General features: G+C 43.7%; 1 protein-coding gene across 2 annotated transcripts; it reads right to left on the bottom strand.

Moving 5' to 3' along the window:
* Positions 1-1,900: 1,900 nt before the first annotated feature.
* Positions 1,901-13,841, bottom strand: UBE2L3 (ubiquitin conjugating enzyme E2 L3). Of its 2 annotated transcripts, none has more exons than XM_072144653.1 (4): positions 13,693-13,841; positions 4,994-5,089; positions 3,460-3,646; positions 1,901-2,854 (listed from the first exon to the last, which is right to left on the bottom strand). In XM_072144653.1, the coding sequence occupies exons 1-4, from the start codon at positions 13,717-13,719 to the stop codon at positions 2,700-2,702; spliced, it is 465 nt and encodes a 154-aa protein (XP_072000754.1). In that variant the 5' UTR covers positions 13,720-13,841; the 3' UTR covers positions 1,901-2,699. The 2 variants fall into 2 exon arrangements, with proteins under 2 accessions (XP_072000754.1, XP_072000747.1); XM_072144646.1 differs by lacking the exon at positions 13,693-13,841 and adding an exon at positions 12,818-12,856.
* Between the last annotated feature and the right edge of the window lie 12,513 nt (positions 13,842-26,354).

Below are 26,354 nucleotides of genomic sequence, written 5' to 3' on the forward strand. Positions count from 1 at the left end.
TGGTAAACTTCTTTAAGGGGATTGTCAGGTATCAAAGAAAACGTTATGCATGGCTTGCGGGTCACTTAAAACAACTGATATTTACCTCCTCCAGCACTCCCATTCACCCACGGCACTGTCTGTTCCTGCCAGGTCTCTGTTTAAAGGGTTTGTCCACTTTACTGCATGTTTTTTGGAATGTAAGTGTGGGGGGCAGGATATTAGCCCGCTAGTGACTGGAACTTTTTTAGCAAATCTCTGCTCTATACTTTGGCACGATGCAGTGAGGATTGGAAAAGGGAGAAGCGGTAATAAAGTACTTCTCCCTAGGGACACCTGGTCCTGCTCCTGTGGCCATCAATTAAGGTTCTGCTCTGTCTTCTTGATATGTGAAGCCTCCTGTCCTATACCTCATCAGCCAGACATTTCTGTCCATAAAATGGCCGCAGTTGGAGGGTCATGTGATCTTATCTGTCCATGAACAATCGCCAATAAGAGATCACATGACCTCCATCTGTGGCCATTTTATGGACAGGAATGTCTGGCTGATAAGGTAAAAGACAGGAGGCTTCACTTCACATATCAAGAAAGCAGTGCAGAACTATTAATAGATGTATATTGCTAAATTACCTAATATTGTGCCTCCTAAGGATTACAAAAAAAAAATTTAAAAGTGGTCAACCCCTTTAAATAGGCTAGCTGTGCCATCCCCAGCCACTGTTGTGTGCCTACTACAGCCTGAAACTCACATTGTAGCAGGCACAAGGCAGTAGTCGGGACAGCACAGGTGAACAGGAGTGCTGGAAGAGTTGTGTATAAGTGGTACATTGTTTTTATATCACCAACAAACTCTGTAATATTTCACTATTAACTACATGCAGTCCCCAGGTTACGTACAAGATAGGTTCCTTTAGGTTTGTTTTTAAAGAGGACCTGTTGGCTCAATAAAACAATTTAGCTGCACATATTAAAGGTAGAATCCCCCTAGCCCTCCTTCAGTTATCGCGCTGTTAAATTTCTAGCTTTACCAGGACTTACCAAAAAGCTGGGAAGCACTGAGGTACATAGCGGTCCGAACGACGGACCTAGCTTCAAGTGGTTCAGTGTATTCATGAGGGGGCAGTCATGGTCGGCACCTGGAGTGCTAGTGGCGGTCTAGAGAAGCTGAAAAGAGGGGAATGCCTAGGACCGCCCCCTCATGAATACGCAGGACCGCTTGAAGCTAGGTCCGTCAATGGGACTGCTGCATACTTCAGCATTTCACAGCTTTTCGGTTTGTTCCGATAAAGCTATAATTTTAACAGTGCGATAATTGGAGGGGGCGGGTCGGGGGGTTGTTTAGGGAGACCATTCCTTTAGTATGTGCAGCTAGATTGTTTAATAAGCTGACAGGTCCTCTTTAAGTTGAATTTGTATGTAAATCTTAATTGGTGTATTTTAAAATTGTAACTCCAGACAAAATTTTATTTGTCCCCGTGACAATTGGATATTCAAAATATTTGCTGACATGGGAACAATGATTATCAATAAAGCTTCATTACAGACACCTTACAGCACTGCAGACTCAAGTAAAGCATCCAGAGAGCTTCACCAGAGGTCCCAGTGGGTAGAAATGTCTGTAACTAGTGGTCGTCTGCAAGTCGGGTGTCCTTACTTCGGGAACCACCACATTTATATGAAAAATCTGGCACAACAATTGTTTTTTTAAAAACAAAGTGGTGACAACTTGGCTTGTCAAATCTGCTCCGTTAACCTTGTAAATCATATACACGGATCACTGCAGGCCAAATTCAATTACATGGAAACAAAGTCTACAGAAAATCTTTCATGCACCCCTCAGTCCTTAAAAGAATGTATCACAAAAGCTTAAAGACACTCAATTTCTAGTTATATCTGAAAAATGGAGTCACAACATGGCAGCTTGGTTTACCCCTTTAATAAACATAATCTCAACATCTGGCAGAATTACAGAAGAACGGGCTCATTTCCAACAGTTTAAAGTTTTTTTTCCTTTTTTTTTTTTTTATTTAATATTCTTTATGTTACAAACTGAAGGAGAACTTACCAAGTCCCACAAAGCACAGTGCAACACTGAAAGGAAAACTAAGAGCCAAATGTTCGACAATCCCCCTCCCTTTGGTGGGTTTGACTGGGCCATGGTTATGTAATCCCTTGAATGTCAGAAATTCAGAAGATAGATCTAACACCAAGACGACTTCTAATGGGAGGGGTAGTGACAGCAGACTAAAACCTAACAGATAAAGGACATTCGCCTGGGAGTGTTCAAAATTCGATGACAGGAATATTACTAAAAGAAAAATAAACTAAGAGATGCTACAGTTTAACCCTATGGGTAAAAAAAAATATCATTGAGTTTTTTTTGTGGGTAATTTATTTCTTAATGACTTAAATGAAAAGAAAAACCATTTTCTGCGATTAAGATTGAAAAAAGTGATTTTTTTTAACACAGAGCAGAACTGCACTCCCAATTTCACACATTTTTAATCCTCCTCTAACAGTTTTATGTAGAGTTTAGCGAAAGCCGCGGGTTGACGCTGCGCCTCTTATCCGTGTTCCCGCGGAGTCCTGCCTCGTGTGTATATTCAGGGTAAAGGTGAAGGAGGGGATTCTGAACTCGCTGACTCCAATTCTTCAGTTGCGCTTTTTGAATTTGTGTTTGTATTTTGTGTGTGTTTTCCTCTGGCACTGGGCCTCAATATCTAGTCCACAGGTCGCTTCTCTCCGTATTTCTTTGTAAACTCTTCAGCATTCTTACAGAATTTTTTACGGTCCTTTGAGTATTCTTCCGCTAGATCTGCACGCAGTGGATGCTCTGGTTGGGGATCGTTGACCAGGGCAATGAGAGACTGGATGACTAGATAAAGAAAAAATTGAAGAGGAAAATAAGGAGAGTGTGAAGGCACTGCAGCAAAAGAGTCACCAAAAAAGACAAATAACTATGTCACCTTAAAAAAGATCTTGTGAATTTTCCATAAACTTTGAGAGATATATATAACCTTTATTATCCTAGCAAATGTTATAGAAACTCAAATTTAACCCAAATATGCAGTTTTTTATGCTGAGGTACAGCCTTGTCATTCTGTATAATATTGTATTTTAACTCGCTGTGTGAATATAGCCCTAAAGGCTAAAAATCAAGCATGATAGAGAAGGGACACTTACTCATTGAAACAAGCACCGTGACTTTTCATATTTATTATCCATGGCCTCCTTACTCCTAAAAAACAACTTTTTAAATTATGCTAATCCGCCAGAAGGCCTCTGGGCGGCATAACCAGATCCCCTGTGTGCTGTAGCTTCACAGGCTGTTACATTGTGCAGAAGCAAGGCTCACCTGGATCTATAAATAGGTGTTCCTGGTTTATCATGCTGGATTCTGATGGTAGATACAAATCCCCTCTAATCCATCAAACATGTCATTTTGTACACACACACACTCATGGTACCACAATCCATTACCTTGGTCAGTTTTAGTTGCTGGTTTCCAGTTTTCAGCACTGATCACCGGCAGGCAAACCTGGCCTTTCTCATCAATGTTCGGGTGGTAGATTTTGGTTTTGAAGGTTATCTTGGGTGGTTTGAATGGATATTCTGCAGGAAAGTTGATTTCAATCCGAAATGCTCCTTTATCATATGGAGGATTGTCCTGGTGCAATACAAAAGAACAGTTCATTTGGGGAAAGTTTTGAAGAAGAATTGTGAACATCCAATACATATTAATTGTATCTTCCCAAAAAGATGAAGATAAATAGCTTATTGCACACTTCACTGAGCAGCTCCTTTTAGTGATATATAATAAAGGGGACTTACCTTCAAGGTCTTAAGACTCTAAAACCAATTCTGAAGATATGTAATCCACAGCACAGTGTGTGCACATGGCCTTATTTATTCTGAGTAATACACTAGATCAGTGATGGCGAACCTTTTAGAGACAGAGTGCCCAAACTACAACCAAAACCCACTTATTTACCTGATGTGCCAATGTGCCATTTTAAGCAGTAACTTATTGCTACCTGTTCTTCCACTTCTTTAATTGTGTCGGCCACCTGAGGCCACCAATACAGTTGAAAGAAGGAGGGCAAATTCAGATTATTATTCTAGCTTCTCTTCAGGGTCTCTCTGTTTAGGAAGAATGGTGGGTCCAGCAGGAGGACCTCCAAAGATAATGCACTTCTTTTAACCTTCTCACTTTTCAAGCAGTTCCAAACAGTCAATGAAGTGTTGCTGTAAAATAGTGCTGAGCGCAGCATCTCATAAGTTGCCTAGGACTGCAGGAAGATTTTATGGATTTGGTCCTGTTTGGTGAACTCTGTCCTAGGCTGATGGTCTGAGTGCCCACAGAAAGTGCCATAGGTTCGCCATCACTGCACTAGATGAACAATTGTGCATACTCTCTCATATAAACAACTTTCTTTGAGCTCCAGAAATGTCCTGCTATCATTGGCAGGTCTCCTCCAACACACAAATACAAGAAAACCTGTCATTTAGGCAAATCTGGAGCGGGGAGAGTCATTCAGCAGACTATTATTAATTATATAATGCATCCTACTTTTCCTTTCTTTATGCCATAATATCACTGAGAGACCCCTGCCTTATAAGTAAAAGTAATCTACTTAAGGTACTCCCACAAATGAATCCAGAATAGCACTTTATCAGCTTCTCAGACAAATTTCTTTCCAGATTTAAGCACTCAGAGAAAATAGATTTAATATGTATGCAAATTAGCTATGTGGCCTACCAAAATCCTATGCTGCCCAGCACTAAGCAACATCGCCCCTTTGCATAATGATTTACAATCCAGTGCAGAAAGAAGGTGTAAAACAAAGAAAATCTGTGCACAAAGAAGGTCATTTGTGTCAAAGATAAAAATGGAATTATTTCCAAAATGACAGATCACTGGGAAAGCAGGAAATGTATGTCTAGTGGACTAGAGAGGTAGTAGACTCCCTTTAATATAGGACTGCTTATTCCCCACACAATATTATATACTTACCGGAACTATAAGCCCCTGCCAGGTCAGTAGATTGGCTTCATCAACCTGTATGTTACGGAAATTTTTCATCCCAGATTTGCGGATCTCTTCAAGCTCCTAAACAATGAATATAAAAGGCAAAGACAGAGGTTGAAAAATGTTGTAAAGTTGTAAATATGCGATAATAATCATCTTGTCAAACACCATAAGTTGAGCTGGAGGTAGAAAATTCAAACCCACAATACTGCAGCACGTTTCACTTTGCTTACAAAACACAATTATCATATGTTATATAATGGGAGCTCCACCTGAGCTCCACTCACGACAACCGTGTGTACAAACCTGGGATTTCATTAGTAAGTGTTCTTAACACACACGCTGAAGACCTCTATTAACGTGATGGCACATTAACCCTGCTAGAAACGAACATGTGGTGGTGAGATACTCCCCCAATATTCCATGTGTGGTGGTCCTTCCCCAAAGTTAAATGCCTACGGAGCGTGGGCGGGAGGCACAACAAGACCAGCGAATAAATTAAAAGAAGGAGGTGCTTTGCATAGCGCCTCAGGTTCATTCGAATATTTTAAACCTTTTATTCTTAAATGCAGCCGTTCCTATTTATACTAAAATCACATTACTGCAAAGGTGAACGGGACTGGGAGGTGAGTAGTAATCATCTATCATCAAGGAATCTGATGGTAGATGTCCTTTAAAGAGGACCAGGCACCCATAAAAAGTAAGCAACTAAAAAGCACTAAAGTATGCAGCTCTTAGCGCTATCTCAGATGAAGCAGTGTTACACTGCTAGCGTTATTGCAACCCTCCGAGCTAGCAGACACTGCCGCACTGTACAATATGAACACAGGACAGCCCTCAAAGTGGTAAGGCGGAATCATGAGGGGGCGGGACTAGGAGGCGGTGACTGCCGCATGAAGCTCAGAAGTCAGTGCCAGCTTATGGAGTGGGCGGGGCTGTCCAGGGAAGAGGCAGTCTTCCTATTCTACTTCACAGAAGAGCCTGCTAGATCCAGCAGCAGCGTAACACTGCTGCATCGCTAGGAGGTGCTTACTTTAGTGGTGACAGGTCCTCTTTAATCGTAGGCTGAATTGGTACATGGTCAACAAAAAACTTACCACCATGGCGGGACTATGTGAACCCTTCCTTCTATGTTTGCAGTATTATAATAACTTGTTTTCCTGGTTACTCTGTGACCTATTTTAACAGCATGTGCCAAAAGTTTGTGACACTTATTACAACTCTCCCCATAACTATGTACTTTAGGGCTGTTTTTTCCACAAAGATTGCACTGCGTGAGTTTTTATTTTATTTGTTAACTTTCCCTTTATAGGATTCACTGGATAAAAAAAATTAAGAAAAAAACCCCAAAACACTGCAGCACATGGCATTCATGCGTTTGTCAAGGAAACAATCTTCTAAATACTCTAACAGTCTCATCTTTCATGGGAACAAAGTACTCAGAGATAAGACTGTAGTTGTATATTGAAACAAACATGGCTGATTATTCAATGTGTGTGATAATGGCTAGTTGATTTCCTGAGAAGAAAAGTCATCCAATCCCAACAAGTTATCTATGAATTTAATAATTTAAATAAAACTTGCCCTCAAAATTAAAAGAAAATTTAAAAAATTAGGTAACACTTCTTCATTGCTTATTTCGTGGGCCACTTAATTTACTTTTACATTTCAGGAAATATTAAAAATGATATAATAATTAGAAAAACTTCAGACATTCAACCACTGTCACACACAAATACGAAATGACTGCCACCCAACGCTCAAGTCAGAGGTTGCAGGGTCGTGTCTAGGGGAAACTGAAATTGTGTACAGCAGGACTGATGAGACAGGTTGGAGTTATATCTGTGAAATGCTGTATTTTTTGTTAATAACAGTGAATTAGATAATGTGTTGTTTTACTACCCCGAGTACATAAAAGAAACTTGTCTTCATGGCAATACCCCTTTAACATCTTTTATAATGGAAAGTATATTTGCATAATCATATAATTCCACGTATTTTCCAAAAATGGAGAAAAAAAATGGCAACATTTAAAGTTGTCTCACAAGAGCCTTTACTTCCAGAGAAGTGCTAGTAATATTGATATGAATTGTCACCAGAAAATAAGATTGTGCAGATGCACCACACATACTTGCTTATTTCTCCCCTAACAGTAGGGAAAGTGGAAGTATTCAGAGGATTTACACATGATAACAGTTTCTTACAAGCCTCAGAATGCCTCGCCTTATTTCAAATTGAAACTAATGACATGAGTCTTTAAGGGGGCTTTTTGACTGTTTAAAAAATTCTTCAAGCGGGCTGGGGAGAGACTTTTAAAAAAAAAAACAAAAAACAAAGCTGTACTCGCCTCCTCCATCGCTCCGGCTGTGCCGCCGTGCCTCTTTACAGGGCATGGAAGCTGCACTGAGTTCAGCTTCCAACCAGCCGAGGTGGCCATCCACGCCCACCTGTCCCCACATATCAGCCTGATACAGCGCTGGGAATAGGCACGTGTGGATGTGGCCAGTCACCTCGGTCAGAAGCTGAACTCAGCACAGCTTTTGTGCCCTGTAAAAAAAAAACCAAAAAAAAAACCAGAGGCACGACCCAGTGAGACTGCGGAGTGGGACATCTAGAGCGATGGAGGTGGTGAGTACAGCATTGGTTGTTTTTTAATGAATTTTAAAAAATCAGCTGGTCTTGTACTGCAGGGAAGGGGCAGGAGGCAGAGAGCACTGCAGTCATGCAGACAAGAGAAGCTTTTCATGAGAAGAATCCAGAATCCAACCATAGTAAGAAGATTTACGGTTGTATTAAGGGGAGACCAAAATTGTACACACCAGAACTGATAGATAAAGGTTGGAATTATATTTGTGAAACACTACATTTTTGTTACCATTAGAGAATGTTTCATTTTGTTATCCTGAGCATAATTAAATGACCAGGATGAAGGATTATAAACCAAGCACACTGACATACTGCTGTGTTCCCACTCTGGCAGGATCTGCTGTTCTTTTAGATTCTTATGACCATTTAAAAAAAAAAAAAAGTAAGGCTTTTATAATTATGCAAATGAACCTGAGGGAATCCAGGCTCCATAGGTGTTCATGAAGCCTGGGTCCCTTTAGGCAAGTTTGCATGAATTAAATTAAGCTTAAAAAAGAGTGGATCCTGCCAAAGAGAGCACTGACCAGTAAGTCCTTCATCCTGGTGGTAGATGTCCTTTAAAAATCTCGTCTTCATGGTACCCCTTTAAGGACACATGAAGCGTTAATATGCTAATAAGATGATTGTTTTATACTTTAAAAATTACAGCAATACCAATAAAGGTACAGGTGAAAAATGAGTCAGCAATAAGATCTTGCTCTGTATTTGTAAGCCAAAACCAGGAGCAGATTTAAAACACAGATGGTGTACAAATGTTACTCCATAGGATCAACATTTGAATATGTCTTACAAATACTGATGCCCAATACCAACTATTGCTGTGGTGAGTTTATACAGCAGAGACCAAGCACTATGAGAATGATGTCAGCTCTCATCATAGACCATTAACACTTTTGATGTGAAAAATCTGATCACCTAGTCAGAATGGTTACTTTTGTTTTCAACTTATTTATAGTAAAGTGCCAGCGCAGCAATTTAAACAGTAATTTATTTCTCCTTGTTCTTTGACAACTTTCAATCATTCGGCCTCCTAAAGACACCAACGCAGTTGAAAGGAGGAGGGCAAATTTGCCTATCATTGTAGGAAGATTCTTTGAGTCCTGTCTGGTGAACTTCATGCTGGGGTGATGGCCTGGGTGCCCACAGAGAGGGCTCCAAGTGCCGCCTCTGGCACCAGTGCCATAGGTTCGCCACCACTGTTCTAGACTATAGTAAAAACACATTAGTAAATAAGATGCAACAGATGGATAAGTTATAGGAGTCTAATCAACAGCATCTCTGATAGTAGATGCCCTTTAAAAGGACTATGGGAACCTGTCACTAGCTGTATATATAAAAATGTGGTGACAGGTTCCCTTTAAAAATGCTACCAAACGCGTCATGTAAACACAACCTAAAGGAAATAAGTTGTCAAATTTCTAACTTAAAGGACATCTACCACCAGTATGCTCATTTACATACTGTCATTTTTCCTGGTAGTAGATGCTCTTTAACTGGGTTTTCAGCAAATCAATGTTGTTGCTTTTATAACAAAAGGTTATGTCATTTTATGGTCAAAATCCTTTCAGCATCGATGCCTCAGATTTCTAGATTTTTTTTCATTGTCATTCTGGATAGAAATCTGTCCATAGTCATGTTATGTCACACAGGTGCACGGCTCATTTTAATGGACCACACTCTGTGATACTATTTTCTGGGCTACCATCTCTCCAGAGCTCTAGTAACAGCATTTAGTTACATACTTTATGCAGCAATGGATTGGAGCCAACTAACTCTATAGTGTGTTCACTACACACGCACATGCTCTGTGCAGAAAGAGGGTGTGAAAATGTTGTCAGTGTTGAGGCAATGATGGCGTTTTCCATCTACTATTGTAACCCTGTCTCTGATATAAATGAGATGAATACAGCAAAGAAAACATCTACAAAATTGAAGTCAATCTAATAATCCCAGAGGCCAAAACATAAATTACGGTATGATATTGTACTTTTTAATAAATATAGTGACATATGTAATTTTCTTTTGACACCTCCTGTTTAATAACATTCTCTGCAGTCATCACCATGATGCATCAGGAGTGTATCACATGATCAGCTACAGACTGGGGGACAGTGTAGTTACCCTTCTCACCATATTCTCCTGCAAAATGATACCATCAGTATAAAATCAGAAGGCTGCACAGTCATCTGTATAATTACAATAAGTAGAGTCTGTGAATCCTTTCCACGAGCAGGAAATTAGATAAATTGACCTCCTGTTACAAACAAATCTCTCATGTTTACCAGAACATAATGATATCATGGAAAGGTCCCTGACCTCTTAACCTCTACCGTACATTGATGGCGCAAAGCTGTTAAGCATGTATGAAGAGGGCTCATGGGTTGAGCCCTTGTCATAAAGAGTTGAGGTTTGCTGCATATTGCAGCAAACACCCACTGCTAATTGACACAATTGGTGCTAGTACAGATTGCTGGTATTAACCCTTTGATTGCTGCTGACAGAATTTAAATGATAGTGGCACTAAGGCACCGCCATCTTTGTTGAGATTGACGTCACGGGGAGTGGTGATCGGTTGCCATGACAGCCTTGAGTCTTTGAAAGACCTGAGGCTGTATGGCTCCAGCAGAATCGTAACAATGTGCCTTTGGTTCATTGTAAGGAATGTTATGCAGAAACGCAATATACTGCAATACAGTAATATTGCAGTATATGGTAGAAACAATCAGACCATCTAGGGTTAAAGTACCCTAGTGCAGTGATAGCAAACCTTTTAGAGAGAGTGCCCAAACTATAACCTAACCCACTTATTAAAAGGTAAAGTGCCAACATGGCAATTTAAGCAGTAACATGTTGCTACCTGTTTTGTCATAGCTTTTTATTGTATCGGTATCCTGAGGACACCAATACAGTTAAAAGAGGAGAAATTCAGATAATTGTAGCCCACTTCCAGGGGCACCTTAACAGGAAGAATTGCGGAGCCCGGAGCAAGAGCTCCAATAATAATGCAGCTTTGTCTGCACCTCCTGTAGTCCCAAGCAGGTAAGGATGTGTAGCTTTAAAATAGCACTGATCACAGCACATCCTGGGTGGCCAGGGATGGCAGGAGGAGGTTTTAAGCCCTGTCTGGAAACTGTGCTGGGGTGATGGCCAGGGTGAGCACAGAGAGGGCTACGAGTGCCACCTCTGGCACTGTGCCATAGGTTTGCCACCACTGCCCTAGAGGGTCTAAAAGAAAATAGAGGAGTAAAAAAAATTAAATTAAAATTCCCTAGAACTGAAATAAATAGTAAAAATCACAAAAATGTTGGTATCGCCAAAAATGCCCAATCAAAATATAAAAACAGTTATTCCCAGTGGTGAACCCCGTAAAGGAAAATAGCACCTAAATGTCCGCCTAAATGCACAGGTTTTACTATGGATAAGATCTGATGGTCCCATATACAATCAATGTTGGGTGTAATCCCTGTAGATGAAAACTTGCATGTTAGTCCATTCTTACTTTTAGTGACATAACGTGGCAGTGACTCTGCTAATAATTGAATCTAGGTACCTCTGTAGTACAGTAATATTATGGCATACAAAGCTGCCTGCCAAATGCAACTTCTTTCAATGAGATCCATTTTCCTTGGCAGATTCTTGTTCAGGTCACATGTAATAAGGAAAATATAAATCACGACGCAAAACTGGCAGAAGACAGCAACATCAGAGCTGTCCACCCGTGACTGAACTCTGTCACTGCCTTAGATGAAGCAGAAGCCTACAAAATCTGGGCACAATTGTATGAAATGGGTATTCTAGCAAGACAGAGGCTTATAATGCTTATACCTAATTTACTATTAAAAATAACAGAAGCATTAGAAGGGAGGTTTCTGGGGTTGTGTGTACAAAATACAGCACAAGGATACGGGTGATTTTCTAAGGGTTTCCATCATTCCTTTCATTTTCTTAAAAGAGGAAGAGTTCATAACAGAAATGCAGCCACATCCTATACTTACCCTAAGACATCTATCTTAATAGTTCAGGAGTCATTTTAGGAAAAATAGACTTCTGAAATGTTTTTTGAATCTAACATATAACCTATCCTTATCAGGCCATCAATCAGATTGGGTAGCCCCAACACCCCCCACAAATCAACTGTTTTAAGCCACTTTCAATTTATAGACCAGTTACCTCGAGATCAGTCACATGACCTGCAATACTGTGCTTTGCAAGTAATGAAGAGGCTCCAAGGCTCCCCCAAAGACTTTAATATCTTCAAACAGCTGGGGTGACAGGTGTTGAACCCCTCTGATTTCATATGGATGACCTAACCAAGGATAGTACTGAATACTTTAGACAAAAAACCCTTCACATCTTGCAGCAACAGGCATTACTAAAAGACAGGATGACTATGACAATAGGAAGACTGACCTTTGCCTTGCTCTGTTACCTGGGTGTTGTCAGGAAATGTTGAAGAGCATGCAAACAGTTGGCCGTGCCCCCAGGTCTGCACCTGATCATAACCAAAATTACCTAATGCAGTCACTTCCAATCACTTTTAACGTCAGTCAGTCATAGAAAAGTTGTTACCTTGTGGTCATACGATTTCACTACACTATGCAGGTCGCTTCTATGTGATTTTTTTTGGTATAAATTTTCCTTTTGGGAAAGGATAAGAACTTCAATGTAAATTGACATTTACAGAATATCTGCTAATCAGAGATGATCACAGAATGTGCATAATAAATCCTGGAAGGTCCCAAAGGGGCAGGGGTAAGCGAAATATAGTGAACATACCCTGTTCTGGCTCATGGTGCAAGCATCACAGGGTCAAGGGACCTGCTGTTGTCAGAATGTGGCCTCAGTAGGCCCTAGTGACTTAAAACAAGTGTTGGGGAGCTGAAGATTGCTGTAACCAACTGCAGGGCAAGTACTCATTTTTTTCTTTTCTGTGTTATTTAAATCCGCACCCATAGGTTTTCCAAAATTCCTGAAAAACCCTCCTCTTCCATTTTGCTGTTTTTGTAATACACTTCATCAGGGGAAACCTGCAGCATAAGGACAGAAACTTGGACCCCAATTTAAATTTCATAGACTTGAGGTGAACTTTGATGAGTTTTATAGTATATCAACTATATGTGGGTTCTGCCCAGCACCATAATGGTGGGAAATCCTTGATTTTACCTTGTCTGTTCTGAAAGGAGACATCCTAAATGGATACATAAGCCTTCTCCACCTTCAAACAGGAGAGGTTACTGCAGAGCCACAATGACAAGTGTCATCCATGTGACAATTGCCTAGTATCTACAATATATCAGGAATAGGTAAAAAAAAAAAATGTTTTTGAAGGGGTTAAAAGATAAGCAAAAATATAGACATATACATCCTGCAAAGTTTTATGCAAAGTTTGTATTGTCATAGGAAAATACTATGTACTTGCTGACGTTATCAGGAGTGAACTTTACACACAACTCTAAGAAAGTTTTTGTAGATATGAAAGCAGGATACAAATAGATAGGACAGGCCTCCGGTTGTGCCATCTATCAATGGATTACAGTGCTGGACATTACACCATGTCAAGTCTACGGGGAACTGCCGTGATGACGCTATGCAGGAGGCCGCCAATCACAGCGAGGGTATAATAACGCAGCAGATTAACAGACATGTATTCACACTAGGCAGTTACTCGTGGGGACCGGATCCCCGGCCATTCCTCCACAATGCGGGATTACACAATGCCGGGCTGTACCGCACTACCTTAGGGGATTTCACACAGCAGGTTTCCCGCACATCACCCATTACTATCACTGTGTCCTATGAGTAGTGCTCTCCCCCACAGCCTCTTCCCTCATCCTCTCCACACAACGCGGAACAGGGAGTGTCGGACACGGCGGGCGGCGCGGGGTGAGGCCGGGGATGCTAGGCCTAGTCCCGGCGTCATTATTACCACCTATTAATGCTCTTAGATTCCCCTCAAGGACTAAAACGTGACCAGAGAGCAGAAAGCTCCGCTAAAACCGCTTCTTTCGAATGAAAGAGCCGCCCTATCCCCCCATTACCTTCATCAGCCTTCTGCTGGCCGCCATCTTGGATCTGAGGGGAGTTCCCACAATGCATCACTGCTAAAGGGCCGGCACTTCCTGGTGCGCCCAGGCCGGGTCACCGAGCAACCGAGGAGGGAGCTGACAACAGTCATCCATCCGCCTTGTAGTGCCAGGGCGCCGAGCTATGTGTGTGGTTACACAGCTCTGCGGTACTGCACTGTGTGGCTATGGCTCTGCATTATGAGACACGTTTACTTCACTTGTAAACCAGGGTTCACTTAGCTATAAACCCAACCACATCATACTTACTTACTAATAGCTCAATGGTGTTACTCAAAAAGAGTACTTTGTGCATGGAAATTGCGCTACTTTTGGAGAAATTACGCTAGAACACCAGGGACATTTCCATTATCCACTACCCTAGACCTCCACAAACATTTCCACTATCCACTAGGATAGACTACCAGGAACATTTCTATTATCCACTACACTAGACCTCCAAAAACATTTCCACTATCCACTAGGATAGACCACCAGGAACATTTCTATTATCCACTACACTAGACCTCCAAAAACATTTCCACTATCCACTAGGATAGACCACCAGGAACATTTCTATTATCCACTACACTAGACCTCCACAAACATTTCCACTATCCACTAGGATAGACTACCAGGAACATTTCTATTATCCACTACACTAGACCTCCAAAAACATTTCCACTATCCACTAGGATAGACCACCAGGAACATTTCCATTATCCACTGCACTCGACCATTAGAACCATTTACATCATACACTACGCTAGAACACCAGGAACTTTTCCATTATCTAATACACTTGACCACCAGGAGCATTTCCATTGTTCACTATCCTAGACTACCAGGAACATTTTCAATATCCACTACACTAGACCACAAGAAACATTTCAATCACGCATTTTCATAGAGAAGCAGGGACATTTCCATTAGGCTACATTCACACGATCGCCCCCACCCTCTCCATGGAGATACATGGCACACGGCACCTTATCTTTTCCCCATCTTACCGCACCACATTGCCAGCCTATGGGGGACAAATACTCTGTATTTTAGATGACTTGTACCATTTTTATTATTCACTACCCAAGACCCCGGGAGCATTTCCATTATCTGCTTCACTAGACCACCAGGAACATTTCTATTATTCAATACACTAGACCACTGGGAACATTTCCAATATTTACTACAGTAGACCACCAGGAACATTTCCATAATCTATTAGACAGCCAGGAACATTTCCATTATTGACTACACTAGACCACCAGAAATATTTCCATTATCCACTACAATGGACCACCAGAAACATTTCCATTATCCACTACAATGGACCACCAGAAACATTTCCATTATCCACTACAATGGACCACCAGGAACATTTCCATTACTCTGTGTTTTTTTGGTGACTAGTACCAATTCACTACCCTAGAGCACCAGAAACGTTCCTACTATTTGCATCCCAAGACCAGCAGGTGCAATTTCATTATTTGCCACCATAGACTACCAATATGAAACATTTTTATCCCTTGCAACCCTTGATCACTAATTTCCTTTGATTGTCTTATAATCACTAGTGCGCCCCCCAAAGGGTATTTCACTCCACTCAGAAGCATGGGACATATCCCCTCATTTCCATGGGGCTGCAGTGAGCTCCGCGCCCAATTATCATCATGTAACCCAAGTACACTACACAGACGCATATGGGGGGGACATGAGGATAGGGAGGGGCGCTTACAAAGCCAGGAGGGGCCTCAGACATCAGGGGGATTGTTTAAAGCTACAGAGGGAGTGGACAGGGGAGCCTGTCAATTAAACTGACCGCCAAAGAGGTCTCTAAAGTCCTGAATCTCATCCAGGGGGTCCACACCATGGGGTCCTCCATGCGGAAAAGGTTAGTATCATTTTTATTATTTACTACACTAGACCACCAGGAACATTTTTATTATTCATTTTTCTACACCACCATGAACATTTCCATTAATTACTACACTAGACCACAGGGACATTTCCACTGTTCACTGTACTAGACCCCCAGGAACATTTCCATTATCCACTACACTAGACCACCAGGAACATTTCCATTATCCATTACACTAGACCACCAGGAACATTTCTACTATTCACTACACTAGACCACCAGGAACATTTCCACTATTCACTACACTAGACATCCAGGGACATTTCCATTATCCAGTACACTAGACCAGCAGAAACATTTGCATTATTCATTTTTCTAGACCACCATGAACATTTCAATTAATTACTACACTAGACCACAGGGACATTTCCACTGTTCACTGTACTAGACCCCCAGGAACATTTCCATTATCCACTACACTAGACCAGCAGGAACATTTCTACTATTCACTACACTAGACCAGCAGGAACATTTCTACTATTCACTACACTAGACCAGCAGGAACATTTCTACTATTCACTACACTAGACCACCAGGAACATTTCCACTATTCACTACACAAGACCTTCAGGGACATTTCCATTATCCAGTACAATAGACCAGCAGAAACATTTCCATTATTCACAACACTAGACCAAGAACACAGTTCCTCCCCAAATGCTTTGGTGATTTCCTGTCCCAGGGAAGACCTGAGCATTATTGTGGTGCAGGAGATTATCTGTTCCTGTGGTTCAGGGTTGTCTTACCAGTCCTGGAGGTATGCGGATATTGGGGAGTCCCTCTTCATGCTAAGTGTTCCCATGCACTTCTGGTCCGGGACGAGAGAGTTCGCAGTCACATAATCGCGGATAAGAAGAATTTAAAACGCCAGACAGAGCCTTGCAGCAAGCGCTGTATTGCAGCTGAGGAATCTGGTGTAAGCCTCCAGTTGGCAAGGCAATGTGACCAAAAGACCACCCTAGCCCCTGCTTCCCTGGCACCATGAGTGAAAGTAATGAGGACAGCAAACAGGACCTCCCTGGAACCTCCAAAACACACACAGTAATAGTTTTTACCTAAGGATTGTGTGAGTGGCGGGGTTTTATCCTTCCATGTTTTGGGACTGATATATTCTTTTTATGATGTGTATTGAAGGGGGCAGATGTCCCTAAGAAAGTCACCAGAAGACCCACCATAGAGAGTGTAGAGTCTGAGGACGTAAATTGCCTTCTAATTATGAAAAATTAACATGTGCAGTTTCTTTTGAAAAGATGGTTCTTGAGCAGTCTAGTATGTTTATGGAGACCTTCCAGGAAATTATTAGGTCCAGTGTTCGGGTGGTCCCATGACCAACTTCCCGGGTCGTGGGCTCACCCGTGCCCCTCTCTGTGCTCGAGCCCCCTAGTGCTCCGACTTACCTGTCCTTGTTCCTGCTCCGGAGGACGCATGCACCCCCTCCTCCTAGAGCAGTGATGGCGAACCTTTTGGAGACCGAGTGCCCAAACTACAACCAAAATCCACTTACTTAGTGTGAAGTGCCAACATGACAATTTAAGCAGTAACTTATTGCTACCTGTTCTTCCACATCTTTCAATCGAATCGGCCGCCTGAGGCCATCAACACTGTTGAAAGAAGGAGGGCAAATCAGACTCTCGTTGTAGCTTCTCTCCAGGATCTCTCTGTAAAGAAAGAATGGAGAGTCCGCCTGGGACTGCAGGAAGAATTGGTCCTATTTGGTGTCCTGGGGCGATGGTCTGAGTGCCCACAGAAATGGCTCAGAGTACCACCTCTGGCACCCGTGCCATAGGTTCGCCACCACTGTCCTAGAGCATGCAAGCGAAGATTTAAAGGGCCAGCGCACCATTGATTGGTGTTAGCCATTGCCGGAATCCCTGATAAGCCAGCCTCTTCCGGCACACCCCGCCAGATCTTTGTGCCTTGTTGCCATTGAAAAAGTTTCCTATGCCGTCGTGACCTCCTGCCTTTCTCCGATTATGATTCTGCTACATGACTTTGTACTTTGCCTTGGCCACCACCACAGACAAAGTAGCGCCTGTGGAGCGACCTGGTGGTACCACTCTGTAGCAAGTTCAACCCGCTTTGCGGCGGGTGTCACAGTTCGGAGGGGGCGAAAAGTCTCTTTGGGAAGAGTCTGTGGACCCTCTGGACCACCATGGGAGGTGATGGAGCCAGCTGCAACCCGTGACCAGAGTCTAAGTGGCACCTGGTCTTTGCCAGAGCCCGCCGCAAAGTGCGACTAGGCCCACGGTGGCAGCCAAAGTAGTATGGCAGGAAATGCAGGAAACAGTCCAAACCTGAGATGACAGCAGGAAAACATGGAGGAACACTGGTAACGCAGGAATGCAGAGGTAAACTGGAAACACAGGGAACGCAGGAGGAGCCGGATTATAAGGGCAATCCAGATTAATAAGCTCCAATCAGGTGGACGCTGGCCCTTTAAATCTTGAAGAGCCGGTGCGCGGATGCCCTAGGGGCGAGCGTGCGGCCTAGTCGGAAAGCAGGAGCACAGCCAGGTGTGTGGAGAGGTTAGCCCGGACCAGGGAGCGGGACAGCGGCAGCGGGGACCGTGGCACCGAGAGGGACACGGGTGTGCCCGCGATCAGTGGCATGGATCGCGGGGACACCCATGACAGTACCCCCCTTTAGGGCCCCTCTTCTTCTTTGGCCTCCTCTTCTTTTTCTTTTCAGTCTCAAGACAACTCCAGGGTGATGAGACCACTCAGAGTAGCCGGCATATGACGGGAACCAGAGCATCTTTCACCTGGGGGGACAGTTCTTGCTTAAAGGTTGCCGACAAGGCCGCATCATTCCAGGAGGGCTCAGAGGCTAGGGTGCGAAACTTGACAGCAAACTTGCCCACAGAAGAATGACCTTGGCGCAGCCAGAAAGGTGGTATGGGAAGCCGTCACTAAGTCTTTTCTGTCCCACAGGAGTAGACCAGGCCAGAGCCAAGTTCGAAGTACAATGAGCACAGGATGATGAAACCCCTGCAGAGCTTTGGGTCACCATCAAATTTATCGGGTATAAAGAGTCTTGGCTCTGCTGCAAGAGGACATGTTGGGGTGGGTGGAGGAGTAGCAGGAGGAGACTCAGAAGCATAATGCTGGGAGTCGATCAGTTGTTGAAGTGCGGAGGCAACTTTTCCTAGTAGTTCTCCATGATAAGGAATTTGCTGGGAGTGCCAGTAAACAACGCTAGAGAGATCAGCCAATAGGCGAGGTCTGACTCCTTGGCGGGATCCATGGCCGGATCTTACTGTTACGGTTCAGAGGGGGCGAACTGTCTAAGAGTCTCTCTGGACCACCGCGGGAGGTGATGGAGCTAGCCGCAAACCGGGACTGGAGTCTAAGTGGCAGGAACACAGCCAGGAGTGTGGAGAGGTGAGTCCGGACTGGGGAGCGGGACAGTGGCAGCGGGGACCGCGGCACTGAGAGGGACATGGGTATGCCCGTGCTCCGCGGCATGGATCTTAGGGACTCCCGTGATTGCGGGCTCTGGTGAAAACCGCATGTCACTTAGACTCCGCTCCCAGGTGTCGGCTTATGTCTTCTTCCGGGGTGGTCCAGTGGGAAGGAGGTCCAGCCTTTTTTTTCTGAAAAACCAGGGCATAAGAAGATAAAAGAAGAACATATCCTGTCAGAGGAAACACATCCCAGTATGTCAGTGTGCTTGGTTTACAATCCTTTATCCTGGTGGTAAAAAGGTTTCTGACTTAATTAAAAAGGAATGGAAGAAACCAGATAGGAAATTATCAATTTCCAAAGCTATCAAGTGTAAAATAGCCCTTTAGTATGGAGGATTCGGCCTGGGTGTCGGTTCCCAAAATTGATGTTTCATTTCTAAGATTTCTAGGCGAGCCTCACTTCCCTTAAGAAAATCCTGAAGGCATCTAAGGTGGCATTTAAACCAAGTGTAGCAGCCACTTGTGTAGCACACTCCTACTCTGACTGGGCCAGATACAGACTGATATTCAAAATAGACATCCTATGGAAGGGTTATTGGAGACTTTCACTCACAGGCTCTTTTATTCTCAACAAAGGGGTAGAGAGGATAGATCCTACCCCTTCAGCATCCGGATCTGTCAGTCAGAAAGCCCTGTTTCCAATTACGCTAGAGGTCTGATGGGGGCAGATGAAACTTCAGGTGGGTTCTGAACACTATAAAAGAGGGCTTGGCTCTAAATTTCCTTTCCCTTTCCCCCTTAAGAGTCAGGGTCACAATGGTAGGTGCTATAAAATACTAACTTTCCATGCTATCAGAATGTTTATGAAAAAAGTGTCCTAGAATTTGTTCCCAGGGAGGAAGTAGGGATAGGGTTTTACTTTACTCTATTCTTCTTTAATAAAAAACCCAATGGGAAACTGCAACAAACTATAAACTTGAAACCCTTAACCAGTTTTTAAGAATTCCAAAATTAAAGATGGAACCCCTGATCTCCACTTTGAGTGTCGGTGGTGGTGGACCCACTGAACCAACAGAGGGCACAACGGAAAATCACAGGAATCACAGAATACAGCTTTTTCTTAGGCTATGTGGCACAAAGAGGCAGGCTATGTATTAGGGCAGCGGCTGGCCAGCTCCAATCGGCAGTACACTGGCCCTTTAAACTTCACAGAGTTTAAAGAGCCAGCAATGGACACGCGCAGGAAACACGGAAGCCGACACTGGAGTGAGGAGAGAGAGCCTGCGACCGGCCTGATGGGGCACAAAGAGGTACATAGGTTGCAGGAGCACCTGTGACAGTACCTTCTTGGCCTAAAGGAACCTCTGAAGAACACCGCAGTCCAGGATGTTGTCTTCCGGCTTCCAAGATCTCTTCTCCAGCCTGAACCCCTTCCAGTCGATTAGAAAGAGTCACTTCCATCTAGCCGACATGTCCAGGATCTCCTTTATTTCAAATACATTGGTGGAATCAGCCTCAGGAGCTACTTGCCGACAGAAGCAATTCAGGATGGCAGGCTTTAGCAGGGAGACATGGAAGGAGGATGCACATGGTGGGAGGAAGACAAAGCTCGTAAGCCACGGGATTAGTGCGCTTTATTACCTCAAATGGACCCAGGAAATAAGCACCGAGTATGTAGCTGGGAATCTTCAGCCAGACATACCTGGAGGACAGCCACACTTTATCAACAATAGAGAAGACCGAAGTTTTTTGTTGGCCTGGGTTTTGGTGCAAATGGACGCCCGAAGTAGAGAATGACGAGTTTGCTTTAAGATGGATTTAAGAGCTTGAACCAACTCTTCCATGGCAGGAACATCAGAAGGCACAGAAAGAGGGAGAGGTGGGCGTGGATGTCGTCCATAAACAATGAAGAAGGGAGCGGAACCGGAAAATTCACGGTCCAGAGAATTATAGGAGAATTCCGCCAAAGTTAACAAAGTGGACCAGTCATCCTATCGGGCAGAAACAAAATGCTTTAGATTGCAACCCATAGTCTGATTGACTCTCTCGACTTGCCAGTTTGACTGCGTATGATAAGCAGAGGAGAAGTTAAGCTTTACTTGAAGTTGGTTGCACAAGGAACGCCACAACCTGGAAACATACTGGACCTCTCCGTCCGAAACCATGTGCTCAGGAAGTCCATGAAGCTGAAAGTTGTAAAGGGAGAACAAGCTGGCAAGACAAGGAGCTGACGGCAAACCAGGCATAGGAACGAAGTGGGACATTTTAGAGAAACGGTCTGTGACCACCCAGATTACGCTATTACCAGAAGAAAGTGGAAGATCAGTAATAAAGTCCATGGCCACATGAGCCCATGGGCAACTGGGTATAGGAAGTGGCAGGAGCAGACCTGCTGCCTTGTGACCTGCTGGGCACAGAAACTCACAAAGTCTTGTACATCCCTGACCAGACTTTGCCACCAGTATTAACGAGAGATGATAGCGACAGATTTCTGCACCCCAAGTGCCCAGCCACATAGAATCAATGTCCCCGAGATAATATACTCTTCCAAAGGGCAGTTCGGACAGAGGTCTTGCCAGGAGGAATTTTATGTAGTCAACAACAAGACGTTCAGGAGGAATGATATGATGCGGAGCTGGTTCGTCCCCAATTACACCGGAGGAATGAGAAAGGGCGTCGGCTTTGACATTCTTCTCTGCTGGTCAGAAATGGATCTGGGAGTAGAAGCGAGAGAAGAAAAGGAACAAATGAGCCGATTGTGGCATTGAGCGGTCTGTAGGTACAGGAGATTTTTGTGGTCAGAATAGATACAGACCGGATGATAAGCTCCTTCCAGAAGATACCACCACTCTTCCAAGGCAAGCTTTATGGCCAGAAGCTCCCGATTACCAATGAAGTAGTTTCTCTCTGTGGCTGTGAAGGTTTTCGAGGAGAAGACGGAAGTTAGAGTTCGGCCTTTGGGCCAGAAAGAATGAGAACGGCACAAGCTCCTACCGAGGAGGCGTCCACCTCTAGCAGGAATGGTTTCTCTGTATCAGGCCATGTGAGTACAGGAGCAGAGGCAAAGGCAGACTTCCGCCTTCAGGCCAAATCTTAGGATTAGCGCTACAATGGGAGATACAAGGTAGGAAAAATGCAGTATGAACTGCCAGTAGTAATTAGCAAAATCCCAGGAATCTCTGGATGGCACAAAGTCCCACTGGGCGAGGCCACTGTAGTACCGCAGACAATTTCATAGGATCCATCTGTAGTCCCTTGTCAGAGATGATATACCCAATGAAAAAAAGACTCTTCTAGTGGAATTAGCACTTCTGGAGCTTGGCATATAGGCGATTGGCCCTTAGGCGTCTGAGAACTTGTTGTACATGAATCTAATGGGAATCTAGGTCCGTAGAGAACACTTGGATATTGTCATATCGTCATGCCACACAGATGCGGAGGAGATTATATGCCCTGGGCAGGTCTAATTTGGCTCCACTTAGGTGGTTGAAGAGTTCTGTGATCAGAGGTAGTCGGTAGTGGTTCGTCACCGTAATCTTGTTAAGATCGCGATAATCAATATATGGACGGAGTGAACCATCTTTCTTGGCCACGAAGAAGAACCAAGCACAAGCAGGAGAAGAGTTGGGACGGTGCGGTTGCAGAGTCTCCACTTGCTTCTCTGAGAAGATGTCAGCAAAGTCCAAATAAGATTCTGGAAGACCCACCAGAGGCTTGGAAAAAAAACAGAGGAGACACGGTGGCCATAGGGTGAAGTGCCACTAGAGAGCGTGTATGGCATTCCAGTCCCCATCCACAAAGTTTCCTGCAGAGCTGGAATCCAGGAAGGCAGAAGCTTGAAACTGGCTACCTGTCCCAGAGCTCTCACCTAGGGACGCCTCTCACAGAAACCCTAGGTGCGTGCGTTTCCCGGATGCTGTGGACGGAGTGGGCAGGTATTGAGAAAGTTCTCCGGGCTGGCACAGTAGACATAGATCCTCTTGTCAACATCTGGAGCACAGGGGTGTCTGACGAGCCTTATCCACCTGCATGGACTTCTCAGCAGCAGGCAAGGATGGCGGCTGTGGTGGGTTTTGGAAAACTGGAGCCAAGTGGGGCAGATAACAGGTCCTGATCTGTGTGTGTTCCAGGCGCTGCTCCTCCAGGTGCCCTGAGAAATTATATCCGATTGGCCAGGAGATGAAGTCACTCAGAGAAGGCGGCAGATCTTGTGCAGACAGCTCGTCTTTGACATGGCTTGACAGTCCTTTCTTAAAGGTGGTGGCCTCGGCCGCTTCATTTCAAGAAAACTTGGAGGCTTGCGGAATTGAACCGCATAGTTGCCAACTGGCAAGACCCCTTCGTACAAATTCAACAGGTCGATCTCCGCAGAAGATGCCTGGTCTGGTTCCTTGAACATGGACCGGAATTCTGCGAGGAACGCGGTGATGTTGGCAGTGACCGGGTCACTCTAAAGGTAGGCTCCAGAGGCGCACTTTGCCAGTAGTGGGGGCCAAGGTGAGGTACAGAATCGGCAATCAGAATCGCAGTCGTGGTCAGGCAGAAGGTAATGACGGGCAGCAGAGAATCGGGGTCAGGAATGGAAACGGAGGTCACAATGGAAAATTAGAGGAATCGGCAGTCAGTGGCGCCAATCAGTGGCGCACTGGCCGTAACATGGAAGTCGACACTGTAGCAATGAGAGATGAGGGAGCCTGCGGCCAACCAAGTGGGGCACACAGAGGTACAACGGTGCACCTGCCACCCCAGACATAGATCACTGGAGCACCAGTGGTAGTAAGCCTTCTGTTTCAAAACTGTTTGGTACTTCAACCCTAGGTTGTCTGACTGTTTTCTACTGTATGGCAGTATATGTGGGAAGACCCGAGACTGTCATAGCAAAGGATTGTCGCTCTCTGTTGACGTCACAGGGAGCGACGATCTCCACAAAGCTGCTGGCGGCGATCGACGGGATTACATCAGCAATCGGTGCTAGCACTGATCACGGGTGTTATCACTAAGTCTTTGCTGCAATATGCAGCAAAGACTTACCGGCAGTCCTCTCCGTGCACCCGCACCCGATGCGCGCGTCTGGAAGGGGTTAAAGTGTATGTAAGAGATCATGCACCCACAATTTGCAGCTTCATGTTTCCATACACATAATAAACTATATCTCAACTTAGTTTTATTAATAAAAACCCTGAATTTTCAATAGAACAAATAATTATAAAGTTATTATATAAATAACAGATCTTGCAGGAAAGTCTGTAATCAGATTACCATTTTATTAACTATCATTGCTGCTGGGTACATACAGCAGCGTGAATAGAATTACATGTTTATTCTTCTGCTCCTTTAGTTTACTTATAAAATTATATGCAAAAATAGTGAGGGTATATATACAATTAAAACTTAACTTTCAGTAAAAATAGTGACTTACCGCAAACATTAAAATCCAAAACACATTCGCAGAATCCACCTAACAATGACATACATTCTTATATGAATTCTGCCAATGTGCTCTAGATTTTTATGTTTGCAGTGATTTGCAGAGAGCTAAAAACAACTTATATGTGGCCTAGAGAGGGTTACATAAAACAAATAGCTCCACCCACCCGCACCCATATCTCAGCGCATGATACAGGCAAAGGGATGGGTGGGTGTAGCCGAAGTCACGGACCAGAGAGGCAGCTGCACGGGATGCTGGGAGGGACTGCAAAGGTAAGTATGAAATATATCATATTTCTCTCCAGACGCCATTTTGTCCAACCAGAGGCCATCTTGTCTTAGACAGTCCAGCCATGTCATGATTCAAACATCATTTTTGTGTAAACTGTTTAAAAAATACTTTGTCCTCGCTATTGTTTACCTTGTCTTTTTCTGCAGCTTCTCTGCTTGAAGGCCATGTTGTGACTTATACAAAGCTAATACAAGAACACTTAGTATAAGCATTCCATTTCCCTCTAGGCTAGTATTATTCCAGTAAAAACTATACATGAAGTTCATTTGGGAAAATGGCTTAAAGGTGAGGTTCTGGTATATTCAAGCTAATATATAGCATTTCAGTATTTTATCACGTTTTCACACCCTCTGAAAGGTTTTTTTTCCCCATTCTGATATACACCACTGCCTGCTTTGAAATAAAGTGAAAAAACCTGATGTTTCATCAGTTTTTTTTGTGGACGCATAGACTTCTATTGCCTTCTGTGATCCGCATCAGTGAAAAAAAATAGGACATGTTTCATCTTTTTTTTTTTCATGGACAAAGGATCATTGAAAATACCCATAGAAATCAATAGCTTTGTGAGGCATCCGTGGGAAAACAACCCCAATGTGAAAGAGCCCTTATGCATTCTGATTCGGAATGCTGGGGAAAGGGCTGTTCTCATCTTAGTGGTAAACTTCTGAGGTAGTAGGGAATGCAAAACATTGTGAATGTTAGCAAGGTAGGACAACCCTGCCCACTTTGACTCGTCAATAAATCAAGCTGAACTGGTTAGATTCCTTTTTAGATTCCCTCGCAGATTCTGCCTGCTATGGAAGAGGCCTATTCACTTGGACCAAGCTACCCATGATATCACTAGGATAGGTCATGCATCAAGCCAGGCACTCAGGTACCAGGAAAATTCAGCTGCCCCACAAACCAAAATGTCAGGAGGGAGGTCCTGCCCAGTGTTTAGATCATCCCTGGTACCCAGAATGTTGCACCTATACAAAAAGGATACAGATTCAAACCACACATAGACCGCTGGTCCTGTGCTGAGCAGCTTTTTTTCTGTCAAAGAACAAAGGATCGGGCAGTTGTAACAACTGTTAGACCTTTTTCTCACCTGAGAGTCAGAAGGACCTGCTAAAATTGGTGTGGATAAAGAGAACCAATTCACCTTGTTCTTTTCACATATCTACAATATAGTGTGCCATGGTGCAATGCTTGAAGCTGCCAAAAGGGGGAGCCCACTGCTTAGGAAATGTTTTCCTTCATTGAGCTAATTATAAATAAATATGCATTTAGGTTCCCTCTAGTGGTGGCAGGGAATTACAGCCTCTAGATCCACTTTACAAAAATGTTTTAAAAAAGGCCCTCTGAGGATCATTATGGTCTCTGTTCACATGTGGCCACTTCAGTCCATAAATGGTCTGACTACTATAGTCTGGTATCATGTCTTCTATCATTGAGCCACTATAAGAGTAATATGGAGTAGGACCATTGCAAACATTGGGGCTCATTAACTAAGGGTCCGCGGACCGCACAAACGTTGGATATTCTGACAATTACTGTTTGGCACCGCATTTAAAAGCAGATTGTGGCGCACACGAACGGATTTTGGCGCAAACTTT

The sequence above is a fragment of the Engystomops pustulosus genome, chromosome 1, assembly GCF_040894005.1.
Source record: "Engystomops pustulosus chromosome 1, aEngPut4.maternal, whole genome shotgun sequence".
NCBI classification, from domain to species: Eukaryota; Metazoa; Chordata; class Amphibia; order Anura; family Leptodactylidae; genus Engystomops; species Engystomops pustulosus.